Source organism: Strix uralensis, chromosome 6 (assembly GCF_047716275.1).
Source record: "Strix uralensis isolate ZFMK-TIS-50842 chromosome 6, bStrUra1, whole genome shotgun sequence".
NCBI classification, from domain to species: domain Eukaryota; kingdom Metazoa; phylum Chordata; class Aves; order Strigiformes; family Strigidae; genus Strix; species Strix uralensis.
In genome coordinates this window covers 20816346-20830676 of record NC_133977.1, presented here as the reverse complement: position 1 = coordinate 20830676, position 14331 = coordinate 20816346, and the positions used below count along the sequence as shown (strand labels likewise).

The 14331-nt window shown below is 39.2% G+C and overlaps 1 protein-coding gene across 7 annotated transcripts in view; it reads right to left on the bottom strand.

Annotated features, from left to right (window-relative positions):
* Nucleotides 1–13131, bottom strand: part of LNPK (lunapark, ER junction formation factor) — a 55041-nt gene extending 41910 nt beyond the window's left edge. For 2 of the 7 annotated variants that reach the window (XR_012629469.1, XM_074873164.1), the window contains exons 1-5: nt 13059–13131; nt 9134–9215; nt 7451–7495; nt 6064–6251; nt 2665–2723 (exon numbers count right to left, since the gene is read on the bottom strand). Coding sequence is in view for 6 of the 7 variants with exons in the window: in XM_074873164.1 (XP_074729265.1) it covers nt 2665–2723; nt 6064–6251; nt 7451–7495; nt 9134–9160 (319 nt within the window). In the remaining variant the exon portion in view is untranslated. Of the gene's footprint in view, nt 1–2664; nt 2724–6063; nt 6252–6856; nt 6944–7450; nt 7496–9133; nt 9216–12276; nt 12768–13058 lie in introns of those variants that run through there. The other 5 variants (XM_074873168.1, XM_074873165.1, XM_074873167.1 and 2 more) reach the window with 5 other exon arrangements.
* Between the last annotated feature and the right edge of the window lie 1200 nt (nt 13132–14331).

The following is a 14331-nucleotide window of genomic DNA, read 5'->3' as shown; positions in this document are numbered from 1 at the left end:
ACTACAAAATGTTAAGAGACTATTGCAACTAGTAGGCACAGCATTCAACCTCTCTAAAAGGAAGGGAAAGAAGAAAGGTCAAATGCACATGCGGTTTTCCTTTAAGTCAATGCTTGCAGCTTGACACTCATGGAAAACTCACTGTAATAAACCATCACCTAATATAGAAGATAATCTCTTGATAAATCTGTTTTCTACTATCTCCTTCACAGCAAGAAGAATTTAATAAAAAGCTTTACAACTTTTTTCCCTTCCCAGCTCTACTGGACACCAGCAGTTCACTTCCTGTAAAATACAGATATTTTTACCCATTTTTCAGTTTTCAAAAAAAGAAAGAAAAAGCTTCATAGAACTACAGGAAACAAAAACAAAACCCACCAGAACTAAATAAATATATATATAGATATAAAAAAGTACATAAGTATACTATACACAATTTTTAAAGTTACTTCAGGAACAGTGCTGTTACTTGAAATTAAGGGAATACATAATTGCTTGAACTTTTCCAGAATGTAGAAATTCATTTTGATAGAATAAATCACTTTATTAAATGTACAAAGTACTAAAACTAAGCATTTACATATATGAAAGTTTATGCAATGAAAGGGTAACTACAACAATCCCTTATTAGTTAAGACAAATAGGACATGGAACAAGACCATATTTAGCACCAGGTCCAACCACAGAAAACAGACAATTCCAGGAATTGTGTATTTTCAAATTAATAAGGTACCTCCCTCCACCAAATTTTACATTTATATTACAACACAGCCTTTCACGTAGCCACACACAAATTAACACTTTGAAATGCACTGCAATGCAGTATGGTATCATGCAGCCAAACAAATAGCACAATACAGTCAGCTGTTAACAGTTACTTAAGACACAGAAGCTGCTTTTAGTACAGAAATGCCTAGAATATCTTCAAGTATAGCCTCCCACAATGCAATCAGTTTAAAGTGTGGGCGTTTGTTTCTGATCATTTTACCTCCTGTGTTCAACAAGAACCTCATGAAACACCTGCCCCTTCAAACATGGCCAAATGGCAATTACTGCAAAGTACTCTCAAGAAACCAATATATCTCATCTTACTTAAACCTACAGAAAAAAAAAATTCATACTAGAGAAGTCAATACCTGCAAGATACCTCATTTATTTTCCCCACATGTTGGGACAGATCACCCTAAATCTTACTCAACAGTTAGTCTGGCTGACCATTGTTAAAAACTGAAATTCCGTAACTTCTCTACATCACCTTTCCTAGTGTCTCACTAGGAGTTTTCCACATTCAGAGCATAGTTTCCAAAACTGGTGCATTTTGGTTATCCAGCATAGAGCTTTATAGATTAAATAATCATCTCCAGTGACTCAATGTGTTATATTAACTTATCCCAGAATAAAAGGCTAGCTTTGAGCCACTCCGCTGCCAGTTTGCTCTCTCAGCTACCTTTTCTCCTGCTTTACTGCTGTAACTCTTGCACCGCATATTTGATTTATCTTTTCAAAATACAAAGATTTCTACCTTTGAGGTAAAATACTTAATTTTTACCCGATCTCTGGAAAATGCAGAAATAATTCCTTTTGGCATGTTCTAACATCTACTAAAACCCTTTATACACAGGTTCAACAAAAGCAGTAGACTTGCTTGTATGCTAAAAACAGCAAAGACATTTAAGCAAACCAGAAAAACATACATACTTTTTTTTCTTACCCAGTCATGAAATGCAAATATACGTTCACCTTAGAAATGAATCACACAGCACCACAGAATATATGGACAATTTTATTCCTACATAAAAATGTATGTCCTATGCTTGCATATCAAATGCAAACATTAAGTTTAAGAAAAATTCAAAAAGTGATGTTTAACTCGTAAGCTGTCACAAATTAAATACATCATGTTGTTCTGCAAGTCATAAAACATTGTGCAACATTGAGGTTTTCCTGTATTATTGCTCACATCACCATGAGATATTGTTACAGGCTGGACTGCTTTCAAAGAAAGTCTCAAATGAATTCTAACTACTGCAGACAAGTGCCACAGATGCAGTTTTTAAATTTTGCATTAGCATGAATCTGCATGTTCTTTAACAACTTTTTTTTAATATATCTGAACATCTGTGTTACTTTTTGGTTTCGTCACATGACTTTACCTCTCAAAACAGCACAAACACATCTGCTTATCCCTCTTCCATTCAGGAAAACATAAACATTGGAGAATTTGGGAGAGAAAAACTATCTTGACAAATAAATTAAACACATCTGCCATAAATCTCTTCTCTTATACATAAAGGTAACAGATGAAGGCTACTGGAATACTTGCAAGATGCAAGTAATAAGGGAACTACTACTATTGTTTATATTTCCTTTCCCTCATTCCTACTTCTCCACTACATTTTATTCCATTACACTTTGAAGCATGCAAAGACAGAAGGTTACCAGAATTTTGTAAGTGAAGTGAAAGATTAAGCAGTTTCCTTCCCCTTCTTTCAATAACTATGTGTTAGAAACAACAGTTTAGCTAATGCTACCCACTTCAGCATCAACCAAAAGGCTGCTCTTCTTTTCCTGGAAGCCAAATTATCCAAAATATTTACATTTTCACAGCAAGCATCATTCCTAACTAGTTCCATATTCTAAAAAAAAGACAGAAAAAATACTTACTATTCCTTTCTGTCCTTTTGGAAAAGAAAAAAATGAGCAGTGTTCTTATAAACCAGATTCTTTAAAACAGAAAGAAGAATTATATTAATTAAAATGTATTACAGTAACCACTTCTGAAGTCATTTAGCAGACAGAAGACTTACCAGATGAGATTTAACTTTGCAAATACAAAGAACAAAAATCTTCAAACAATATTTATACAGAAAACTAAAAATTAAATTAGTATCTTATCAACAAGACACCAACATTGATCTAAATAAAATCCTTGTGTCTATTAAAATTTAACCAAGTATTACTATAGGTAGAAATACTAAGGAAGTAGCAGCACATAACATCATCGCTTGCTAAAATGTTCAGTGGGAACTTTTTAAAATCAAGGTATGTGCAGCTAGCTGAAAATTACTTAGTCATCACTTCTTATTTGATAGATTTACGATGCATATTAGCCAGAAAACCAAGCTTACCACCTAAGGCCCAAAATGAAGACCCGGGAGATTTGTGGGAAGAATTCAATACCAATGAAAACCATGAGATACAGCTCTCCCAAGCAGTTAACTGACCTGACTCCTGGCGATTTTACAGAGCTCTGAATCCACTGTTTCAGTAGGGTTTCAGCTGACTTAGCTCAAACAATGGAGCAGTTTATCTGTGCTCAAGATAAAGTTAAACTGATCTATGACCATTTTACATTTGAAAGGTCTCTCTGCAATCATCAGGACTTCATTTGTTTTAAAGCTTGCTTATAATTATTAAGTTGACACTTTTCCTGGCAAGTTATTTGGCCTAAGCCAAATGGCAATTCTCACACTTCAAGCCCTTCCAAGCATCTTATCCAAAACCCTCCTAGTGCCAAGCACTATATAATAAAGCCTAAAGTAGCAACGTTTCATTATTGAAAAAAAATTCTTAAAGGCTAGAAAGGTTCTCTGAATAATAGCTAGCATAAGAAAGCAGGCAAAAGGCTTCAAGATTTCAAATAGAGTTATGACTTAAAAGAACATTTTTTGCATTTATAATGACTGTCCAGTTCAAAATGCTGTCGAGTATTAACAACACAATCTGAGTTAGGCAAGTTCGACAAGACAACTGGAATGCAAGAGTAACCTATCCCAGGTCAGACAAACACAGAAAGAATTTTAACTCTATTACACATTCAAAGGTGTGCTGTAATAACTACTCTAAGAATACGGATGGCTTTGCCCACTTACAAAATGCAAGATGTATCTCTTCATAAAGTATCAAAAGTAGTAAATGTTTTTAAGGCAATTCAAACCCTGTAGACTGTGTTACACAGCCAAAAGCATTATTTCTTTTTTACTGTATGCTTAGAGTCTTCTACCTAAAATTGTATTCTAAGTTAATAGATATACGGTAGGACTTCATGAAATAAAAAACATTTCCTCTATAAGAACTGTGAGGTGAAAGTTTAATAGCAGACTATTTCAGACCAACTTTACTAAATAAAGACATATTTCTCTGAAAATCAGAACATGCAAGATGAAACAAAATTCATTCAAATGAAAATAATTTCAAGACGACCATCCTTCTAACATGTTAATATTTCTTCAACTTTCCAGACATTTCAATACACATTTAAAATTAATGACCTTGCATATTGCTAGAATTTAACTCGCTCTACCAGCATCTGCAACTTGCCAAGACCTCGAGGGAATGACCCAAGGCAGAAATAAGTTGGTGACTGACTGCATGCTGGAAAAGGCCGACATATTCCAGTTTGATTAGGGCTGAAAAATCTCTAGAGTTACTACTGGGTGGCACCAGGCATTCAGCATGGAGTCACCTCCTGACCGAGAACAAAGACAAGCTGGCAGTTGCTTGCCATTCGTATCTGCCAAAAAAAGCTGAAGGGGAATAGCTTAAGGAAAAAAAAAAAATCAGATAAACAGTTGTAAGTCATAAGAGAACAACAGTCTAATTCTAAATGTTAGTAAACTGATATCTAAGTCAGAATTATAGAAACGCACCTTTCAAAAAAAAAAAGAAACAAGAATTGGAGGACAAACTAGAGAATAAAAATCCAATGTGAAAGTTCACACCACATGGCTAGAATCACCTTCAGTAACAAAAGTTTCCATTTCTACACTAATCCTAACACACCTAAGTGAAGGGAGGCTTGTAATACTTCCTCTTCTACAACCCTTCCCTGTCACCATGAGCAAGACTCGCATGCTAACAACAGAGACTTTCAAATCCTCATCCTTAAGAACAAAATCAATTCATATTGCTGCCAAATATTAATTTGAGCTTTAATTTCTATATTAATCCTTTCCAGTCAAGATATTGCTGCCCATGAATCTTCTCCACAGGATTCCATAACAGCAGCATATTAATCATTATGCATAACACAGTATGACATACAAAAAGCATCTTCAAGTTGTTTGGTTTTTTTTTTTTACATGTTATGTTATGCTGACCCACACTAATCAAACTTGCAAAGCCTTAAATATTTACATTTGACTTCACCTTTCAAGTCTAAGCTAGGGCACTAACAAGTCATGTTTTCAAAGATCCTCTACTAATACAAAGTATTTATTGTGTTCATTTCAGCAGATTAGTAAATGCACTGCGGTCCCCATCAGTAGGAAAGATGCTCAGTAGGCTGCTTCTCCCCCTGGATGGTCTGGGGAAAAGGGACACAGGGAAGCAGCTGTTTAATGAGGTGGGAGCCCATTTTGTTATTTTCAGAAAAGCAGTTTTCTTAGAAAACAAAAGCCATTTGTAAGGATAAACAGCCAATCAGCTCAGTGGAACAAAAAAGTAGACAATACCTTCTCCTATTCACATCCAATGATGTTAGGATATTTTTCTGGTTGAAGAAGAACCAATGATTTTTCCAGAAAAAGAGCTAATTATGTAAAACTAGTCCTCAACATATTTAGGCTGATGACCTTTCAAGTCACTTCTGTGTTAAGAGTCACCTAATACGTAAGTTTCTCCAATCATTCCTGTACATTTTTTTCCCAGTTTTATATGCTGCATTTTACATACAGGCAACATACTTTAGGTCACTTTCATGTAGTAGTGTTACTTTTCCAAATAGCAGTAGAAATAAAACCCAATATAATGCTTTTCTGCTTATATTACATTACCTTGCAGCTCTCTCTCTAGCCCTAGTATAACTTTGATAAGCCAAGTAACTTTAGATGCTAATATCTTTTCATGGTAAGACACAGTTCCACACTAAACTCAGACCCATGAGAGACATTTTCCCCAAAGAAAGTATCTGCCTAACTAGGATTAATTTTAAAAGAAAAAAATTCAGCAAGTTAGGACAACTCAAGGATTGTCAAAAGCAAACCCAAACTCCTGCTGAGATGTATTTTCCATCTCCTTTTATCAAAGACACAGCAGTTAGGGAAAAAAGTCATATTTACTCACATCAATGGAAATGCAAAAAATGGAAGTGTCATAATCAACCTTGCTGTCCATTCATCAGGAAGACACCAAAAATACACAATTAAGCAGGTGATAAGGTAAAGAACTGAAGAGTAGAGAAGCAGCCTTCCAACCCATAGTTTCTGTAGCCTCTGGTTTTTTTCTCTAAACTCTTCTAATGTCTGTATTTCCTGTAAATAAATAGGGGTCAACCTTATTAGTGAAATTAGTAAGTGGTTTTACTAAGCTGTCTTTAAACATTTGCTAAAATTAGTCATATCAATTTGATACTTAAGTAGAAAAGTCAAGCAGCTTTTTGATAAATGACAATATTTGCCCAAAGATAACTTCCATGGCATAAATACATCACACTATTAAGGTTATGATATGGGCCCCTTGCACTGTATTAGGAGTAACACATTGCTATTGGGAAGAAATATTACAAATCAGCACTTTCCTGTTTGTAATGCATTAGTATATTCACAACAAGTGTAAAAAGCTAATATGTTATGAGTGGCAGTCTTTACGATCACATAAATCACAAATCAGGATGTGAACCATACTTCATATCCTAAAACTTTCATCAGGCACCTGTGGAATTTCAAACGCTTCTAACACTTTTCTACTAACGCAGGAAATTGCTGAAAGCTCTCCGTCATTTCAGATGTTTACATTTCAGTATTTTCCTCACATTAAGAGAGAAATCCTGAACATCTGAATGATGCTTTTGGCATATAGTGATCAAGCAATGCTCTGCTATGTTACCATTTTGACTCCTGATAACAGGAGTACTCACACTTTCATTAAAAGGAAAACAAAAATATCAACAGCGTATTTCAAAACAGTTAATTTCCCCATGGAGTACCAACATCTGTCACAAATGCTGGCTAAAAAAAAAAAATCACAATTGATTACTGAAACATCTATTCAGTTATTCTACCCCCGACCTTACTTACTACCACTACAGTTACAACTCATACAGTTAAAACCATACATTGAAGCTTTTCTAATGAGCCCAATGAATGGAACTTTGCATTAGTGACATTTTCCATTACATGGGAGTTTAACCATTAGTTATAATTAAATTGTGTAATCAAGCCAACTTCACATTCATTCCTATTTCAGGCTCTCTAAATAAATATTTAAACTGTAGTTTCTCACTAACTATTATACGGTATGTTTTTTTCTAAATGACTAATAGTAAGCACAAAAAAGGTAGCAGTCCATCTGAAACTCAAAATCCCTAATACATCCAACTGCAATAATTATCAAAATAATTTAAAATTCCATGACAGTATTTTACCTAATGTGAAAGAAATACACAGCCAGCAAAAAGGATGCATATTTCCAAACAAAAAATCAAACAAAACACCAAAAAGCAAATACACACCTTATCAATTTTTTCTAATACTTCTACAGTGGAAGGCTTTGCCTGCTTATAAGAGAAAGAACAAAGATGTTAATCTTGTTAAAAAAGTCATTATTTTGAGGATTACTGTACATTAAGAGTTTCCTAACAAAAAGACATAATCATAATAATTAATATATTATCTATTTTACAAAAATGTAAGAAGTTTTTCTACTTTAATAGTGACAAAGAGAAGGGACTGTAATGAATCGCTATTTTACAGTTGGTGTTACTATTAACTGAAGGCTCCTCTCCTATACCATGAAAGATGAAAACCTATAAAGCATGTACAGCAACAATGGATGTGTGGGTGTGAAGTAAAACAAGAAGAGAATTGATGAGTAGAAGGAATAGGCAAAACAAAGAGTATATATACAGAAAGCCCTGAGAACTTTAGGTTTTTATTACTATCCATTCCACACAAAGACACATGCTCTAAATAAATTATAAGCAACTGCAAATAAGAGTTATCTCCAGTAAAATTCCCCTTAGAAGCAATTTTGAAACCACGTTCTAGGAATCTTTTCTGAGAAGTATAAAGCTACTATCTTCCCCCACCCTCCAAGCCACAAATTCAAAAACCATAGCCCACACTGTATCACCATGACAGTGAGTTTTCTTCTATTACACAAAACTGACATTTCACCCAAACTTTTGCCTTTAAAGGAGTTTTGTATGGGAGGGTGTGAAATCAATTGATAATATGCAAAGGTAAATCTAAACTCAAGCAACTCATACCTGCCAGAAGAGTAATCAAAAACCTCATGCCTCTCGGTACACCATTCAATAATGTACAAGCCAATAAAAACAGCAAGAAAGACTTCATAGAATTGCAGAATGGTTTTGGTTGGAAGGGACCTTAAAGATCATCTAGTTCCAACCCCCCTGCCATGGGCAGGGACACCTTCCACTAGACCAGGTTGCTCAAAGCCCCGTCCAACCTGGCCTTGAACACTGCCAGGGAGGGGGCAGCCACAGCTTCTCTGGGCAACCTGTGCCAGTGCCTCACCACCCTCACAGGAAAGAATTTCTTCCTTATATCTAATCTAAATCTACCCTCTTTCAGTCTAAAACCATTATCCCTCGTTCTATCACCACACTCCCTGATAAATAGTCCCACCCTCTCTTTCCCATAGCCCCCTTTAAGTACTGGAAGGCTGCTGTAAGGTCTCCTCAGAGGCTTCTCTTCTCCAGGCTGAGAATATAGGTATCACTAACTTAAACAGGTATAAGTAGCTATCAAGATATTTGTTAAAACAGACACAGAATGATATTCTGAATGTATCCAATTTTACCTAAAATAACCACCAATCTTTCAAGTCACAGATGCTGCTGTATCTATCTTGATGAAGCACAACAGAACTATTTAGATGTACAGAAAGAGTTAAAACTCTGTTTTTATAAGTTAACCAAACCAGTACCAGGCCTGGTACTGCAAAGGAAATAAAGGACAGCCGCACAGTTTCACAGTTTAGGGATTTGGCAGAGTGTATTTTTGGTCATTATGTCTCACTACTAGACTTTTAAGTGACATACTAGTGGAAAAAGTTTAGCACTAACTTTCAACCAGCATTAACAGTCAACCAAAAGGCATTAAGAAATATGTCCTGCTTACCCCCACCTCATAGACTAAAGATTATTATGTTGTTACCCAATTTTACTTACCCTCCATCTTGAAATTAATCCACCCATCTTCTATTGTGGGCAAATGTTGGCAGAGCTATCAATCTTCTACAAGAATTCACAGCTAGAAGTGAAGCATTAGGCACTTAGGAGCAATAGCATAGCATAGTCCAAGATTCATGAATTTATTCCAATACCTAAAGGAATGCTTCCTAGGCCATCTTTTAAGTCAGTTGATCAGCCTTGATGTGGCCAAATTTATTTTTACTTTGGAAATATTTAACCAGAGGAGAGTCCTCAAAAACAGAGGCACAAAATAACTGCTAATAACTGCCACAAAAATCCTCCAGCAGAAAAACAATTTTTAAAATTTATTATTAAGCAAGACTATTCAAGAAACTGATTTCCAATTATTTCCTCTGCTGCTCATAAGCATAACTCTTAATGTTCCTTTTCAGTTGTCACTCCAAGCATCCAGCATTAATATTCTACTATTCATGAGAAAGTTCATTTCCAATAAATCTACTTCTTTTTCATGCTCTCATCAACAAGAACATATTGGATAATCCTATTGTTCTTCCTTTGTCTGATCGATTTTGAAATTGTTTATTTGAACTTAAAGAGATTGCACTTACTCTAGGAAAGCACTACATTGGCAGTTCTTCCCTGCACACAATGCACAGGGCAGTTACTGGCACATCAAATGGCCCCAAAGCAATTCCAAAGGTGCAGAAGTAGCTCACCTCACCCTACACACACCTACAACCCACGAACAGCACTAATTTGATGATCTGGGTCTAGGTCCCTGAAACAAAAGCATAGCAACTGTCCATCAGCAGGTAGTTGGAATCAATTGACTTTGAACCTTAGGATGGCAGAATTTCTCTCCAGTCACTTAATTTACAAGTTTTTACCCAGTGAATGAAAAAGTGATCGGTTTATAGCAACCCCAACAGTAAATTAATGCTCAATTCCAACTAGGGCTCAAACCTTTTTAACTCTGGAATGAAACAGTAAGACTTATTAAAACAAAGCACTGACCAGTTAGGCAGAAATAAAAGTGATTATTATCTTGTTTATTAGACTACCTTTGGCCAAAATTTGAAAGATAAAGAAACCTAATCTCAATCCAATTTTGTTTCCAAATTGTCCAAGGTTGTCAGAACAAATTAACATAACATAGGATACACATTGCTCACGAGCACATACACTACCCAAGTACAGTAAACTCTTCATCTTTTAAGAAAGCCAAGGACTTCAGAATCCAGAACTATAGGCCCTATGACTTCAAAAACCAGTCAAAGATAAGGAAATCCGTATTTGAAATGCCGCCAAAATGAAGCTAGAACAGATGGACAAATTAGCTCTGCTGCTGCCAAATTACTAGCACAAAGGGGTGAGCTACAGAAAAAGCACAACTACCCCTGGGACTCTCGAGTAAATTCTCAAAGTAATCACTACTATAGCAACTCACCTTAGTAAAACAGCAGCAGTATTTTTATTTTTCAAACACGCAATCTAAACCTGAGAATTTTATACAACTTTCACTTTGCAATTACAGGCGAATTTTTGCATGACAGGTATTGCAAACCTGAGCAGACATTTTCTTTGCAAATATTTCTACAGAGACAGATAGTATCTTTATTGCAAAACAATATGAAAGTTATGTCAAATAGCCAATCAAGAAGTTTGTAAACTTAGCTCACGTTTCCAAAATATAGTTTGCTTCTCTAGCATTGCCACTGCTGTTAGGGCCAATGGTAGCTCAGTTGTGGAGATGCTCTCACAGCCTTTTTGTGTGCCATTTTTCTCCAGGCCATAGTTTGAGAACCTCTGCAGTAGACGTGTTAGAAGATGTTTTGGGATTAGGTTATCCATGAGCCACTGGTGACACTGACCTTTGTCAATAACACATTCACAGTGCTATCTCTACATATGTTTTTTTAAAATATCTAGCAAATACCTGGAAGAGAAACAGGTTTGACAAGTGTCACTGTGCGCATAATTTTACATGAACTATGATGCTGACAGGCTTTACATATGCTGCTATGCAAGAGAGTAATACTACCAAAACCCTTCCCCAAAGAGATATTAAGGGATTAGGGCCACTAGATTCACATCTACAGTTTAGTGACTGAATCCTTAGTTAGGAGATAGAGAATTTTCTGTAGAGTGCCTCAGGTGTTTTCCTTCCCTTCCTCCCTCCTCTTCTTTTTGACAGGACAACACAAATTGTCTTTAACTGCTTCAAACTCCTCTTCTTCCTCCTCACCTGCCACTCCACATACCTACCACTAATATCCTGTTGTTCATGGTAAGAGTCTTCCTTCTACAAGTCTCCTTCCTTCCCGTGCTCTAATCATCAAATTATTGCAGAGCACTTTTTCCTTCTGAAGACTGCTTTCTTTAGCACAGAGCTTTCCTTTCCACTGAGCACTGCTACAATTGGACTTATTTCGACAAACATTGATTTAATACACAAAATAAGATAGCTGCAACATTTCCTAGCCCTAGACTTAAAATAGACAACAAAAGTGTTAAAAAACACTTAATGCAGAAGCTTAAGAAAACACCACTACCAATTTTATTACCTAACTCTCAAAAAAAAAAATTAATTTCCTGATACCATCTCCTCTACCTCAAAAATATGCAATTTAACTAGTAAGAAGCAAAGCAAAAGTGCTACACTCAGAGTACCAGAGCAGAAAAAGTTTCTCTTTTGAAAGAGGGATGAATCATGCACAATTACAGAAGTCATCCACCAACCTATTCATCCAGACAGAGAAAATAGTTTGATGATCTCATTACATTTTTATCAAGTCAGTCTCAAATTTCTTCCAGCTTGTTAAGATTAAAAGCTCTCAAAAAAAAAGTCTCCAAAATAAGTTTTAATAACTGACATGCTGAAATTCAAAACTGAATAATATCAAAACAAGTCACATTAAAAGAAAAAAGCAAGTTCAAAACTTGAAATCAAGGCTTTGCATACAGACATACAGACCTTTCCCCTGAAGGGAGAATGCTCTTTAAACGAGGGTTTTTGTAAACTTAGTGACTTCATTTTATGTAAATATTTTCAGATATTTACCATTACAAAGAACACAAGTTCTACTTTTCAAATTGAATCTCCAGTTCTGCTCACAAAGTTTCCACCCAAAATTCATATTCTCCCACAATTTACTGACCTCAGATACTTCCACTGTGACCATAAAAAGTTTCTCCAGCTACGAGCGCCGTGGACAAGGAAACAAACAAAACAAAGCCAGGAGCATCACCCACCTCCCACTGCTAGCCTGTCCTAGCACCTCTCAGTTAAAGCAAGATACTGAATTTTCTTCAATTTAAACTTCATTTTCAGCTGTTTCTGTTTGGAAGCATCCTATGGAGGTCCTCTGCTTTGCAAAGCCTTAATTAAAAAGGCAAATTAGTTCCCACGCAGAGACTCCAAAGCGATGGAGCAAGGAGTGGGTGGGTCAGGCGCTTTTTTTGAAGCCCAGCCTTGTTTTGAAGCCTGCGAGAGCGGCCGCCAGCGGCCCAGGGAACGAGCCCGAGGCCCCGCCGGCAGGGAGGAGGGCGGCAGAGGTCAGCTTCGGCTCCCGGCGCCTACCTTTCCGGCCAGCCGCCCGGTCAGCCGGGAAAACCCCACGGCTCCGCCGCCCCCCCTGCTCCCGGGCGGGCGGGGAAGGCGCCCGCCGCCCCCTCCCCGCACCCGTTGGCTTCCTCTTCCGAGGCTACGCCCCGGCCCGCCGCCGCCCCGCTCCCCAGGAGCCGCCCGGCTGCCCGCGGCGAGGGGGGAGAGGGCGGGGGCACCGGCTGCCCGCCCTGCTCCGCTTTGGCCCCGTGGGACGCGGGTCACGGGCAGCGCCGCGCGCCCCTCTCCCGCCGCCCCGCCCACAGTGGAGCCAGTCCCCGCCGCGGAGTCGCTCGGGGCCGACCAAGCCCCTCCTCCTCCCCGGCCAGCAGGTACCTGCCGCGGGCCGGGCCGCGCATCCCGCCGCCGCCGCCGCCCGCCGAAGGAGGGGCGCGGTGCCGGGGCGGCGCTCCCATCAGGCCCCGCGCGGCCCCGGCAGCCAATCAGCGCCTGGCCGCCGCGGGGCGCGCTGGAAGGGGGGAGGGGCCGGGCCGTTTTGCAGGGCGGCGGGCGGCGGCGGGGCCGGGCCGGGCCGGGCCTAGCTTAGCCTGGCTTGGCCTGTGCGGCGGTTTCCAGCCGCGCCGCGGAGTCCGGCGCGTCCGGCCGGTGGCACGGTACGCCCCGGGGCTGCGCCGAGCCAAGTCGAAGCCGTTGGGCGTTAGAGGCCGTCACCTCCGTCTCCGCCGGCGGGACTGGGGAAGCCGAGCCCGTCTTCCTGCGGCCCTCTCTGATACTTATGTACAGAAAAAATCGGTTTAACAGTAAAACCTAGGACCGTGAGGGTCAAACTGGCGTGTGAAGGTTTGCAGCAGCCTCCTGACACTGTGGTCGTGTTGAGCCTCTGCCAGTGAAGCAGGCGCAGACGAAGAGACGTTGTGCTGGATGTGCTTTCTCCGGGGCAGGTGCTAGAGTCGCCACCTCAGGGTCACAGAAGCAGCCGACTCTCACTGTCCCCTTCGTTCCCGTAGGCAATCGTTATTTGGAGAGAAGCAGCACTGTATTTCTTTAATTTACATTGCTGCAATAACAGTGCCCTCTCTCTTGGTGCTCTGCTTTATCAGTTTTCTTATGTGGTGTCTTTTCTTGGCTGACACCCGTCATCACTTACCCCATGCTGAGAGGACTGAGGAACACAGAATACTTGCTCTGTTTGCACGGTCTCTCACAAGGTCTTCAGTGCCGTGCTCAGAAGTTTTACAACTGCAGCTGCGCAAGTGGGAGCATGTGCACAGATATGGAAGAAAGTCCTTCAGAGTGCCCTGAATTAGAAATTCCTATGCAGAACTGTATACTATCAGCTGACCCTGCATTGTTCAACTTAGTGTATGTAACAATCCATCGTAACACAGTCTATAAATGTTGGGGTTTTTCCAGTCATGGTGGGTTGACCCTGACCAGCAGGTAAACACGGATACAGCCTCCTGCTCCCCCCCCCCCCCCCCCCCCCCCAGCGGGATGAGGGACAGACTAGGAAGAGTAAGAGTAAGAAACCTCATTGGTTGAGTTAAAAGAGAGTTTAGTAAGTGAAAGAAAGAAAAAAAGTGATGCAAGGGAAGTAATTCACTACCTCCCGCAAGCAGACCAATGCCCAGCCAGTCTTTGAGCAACT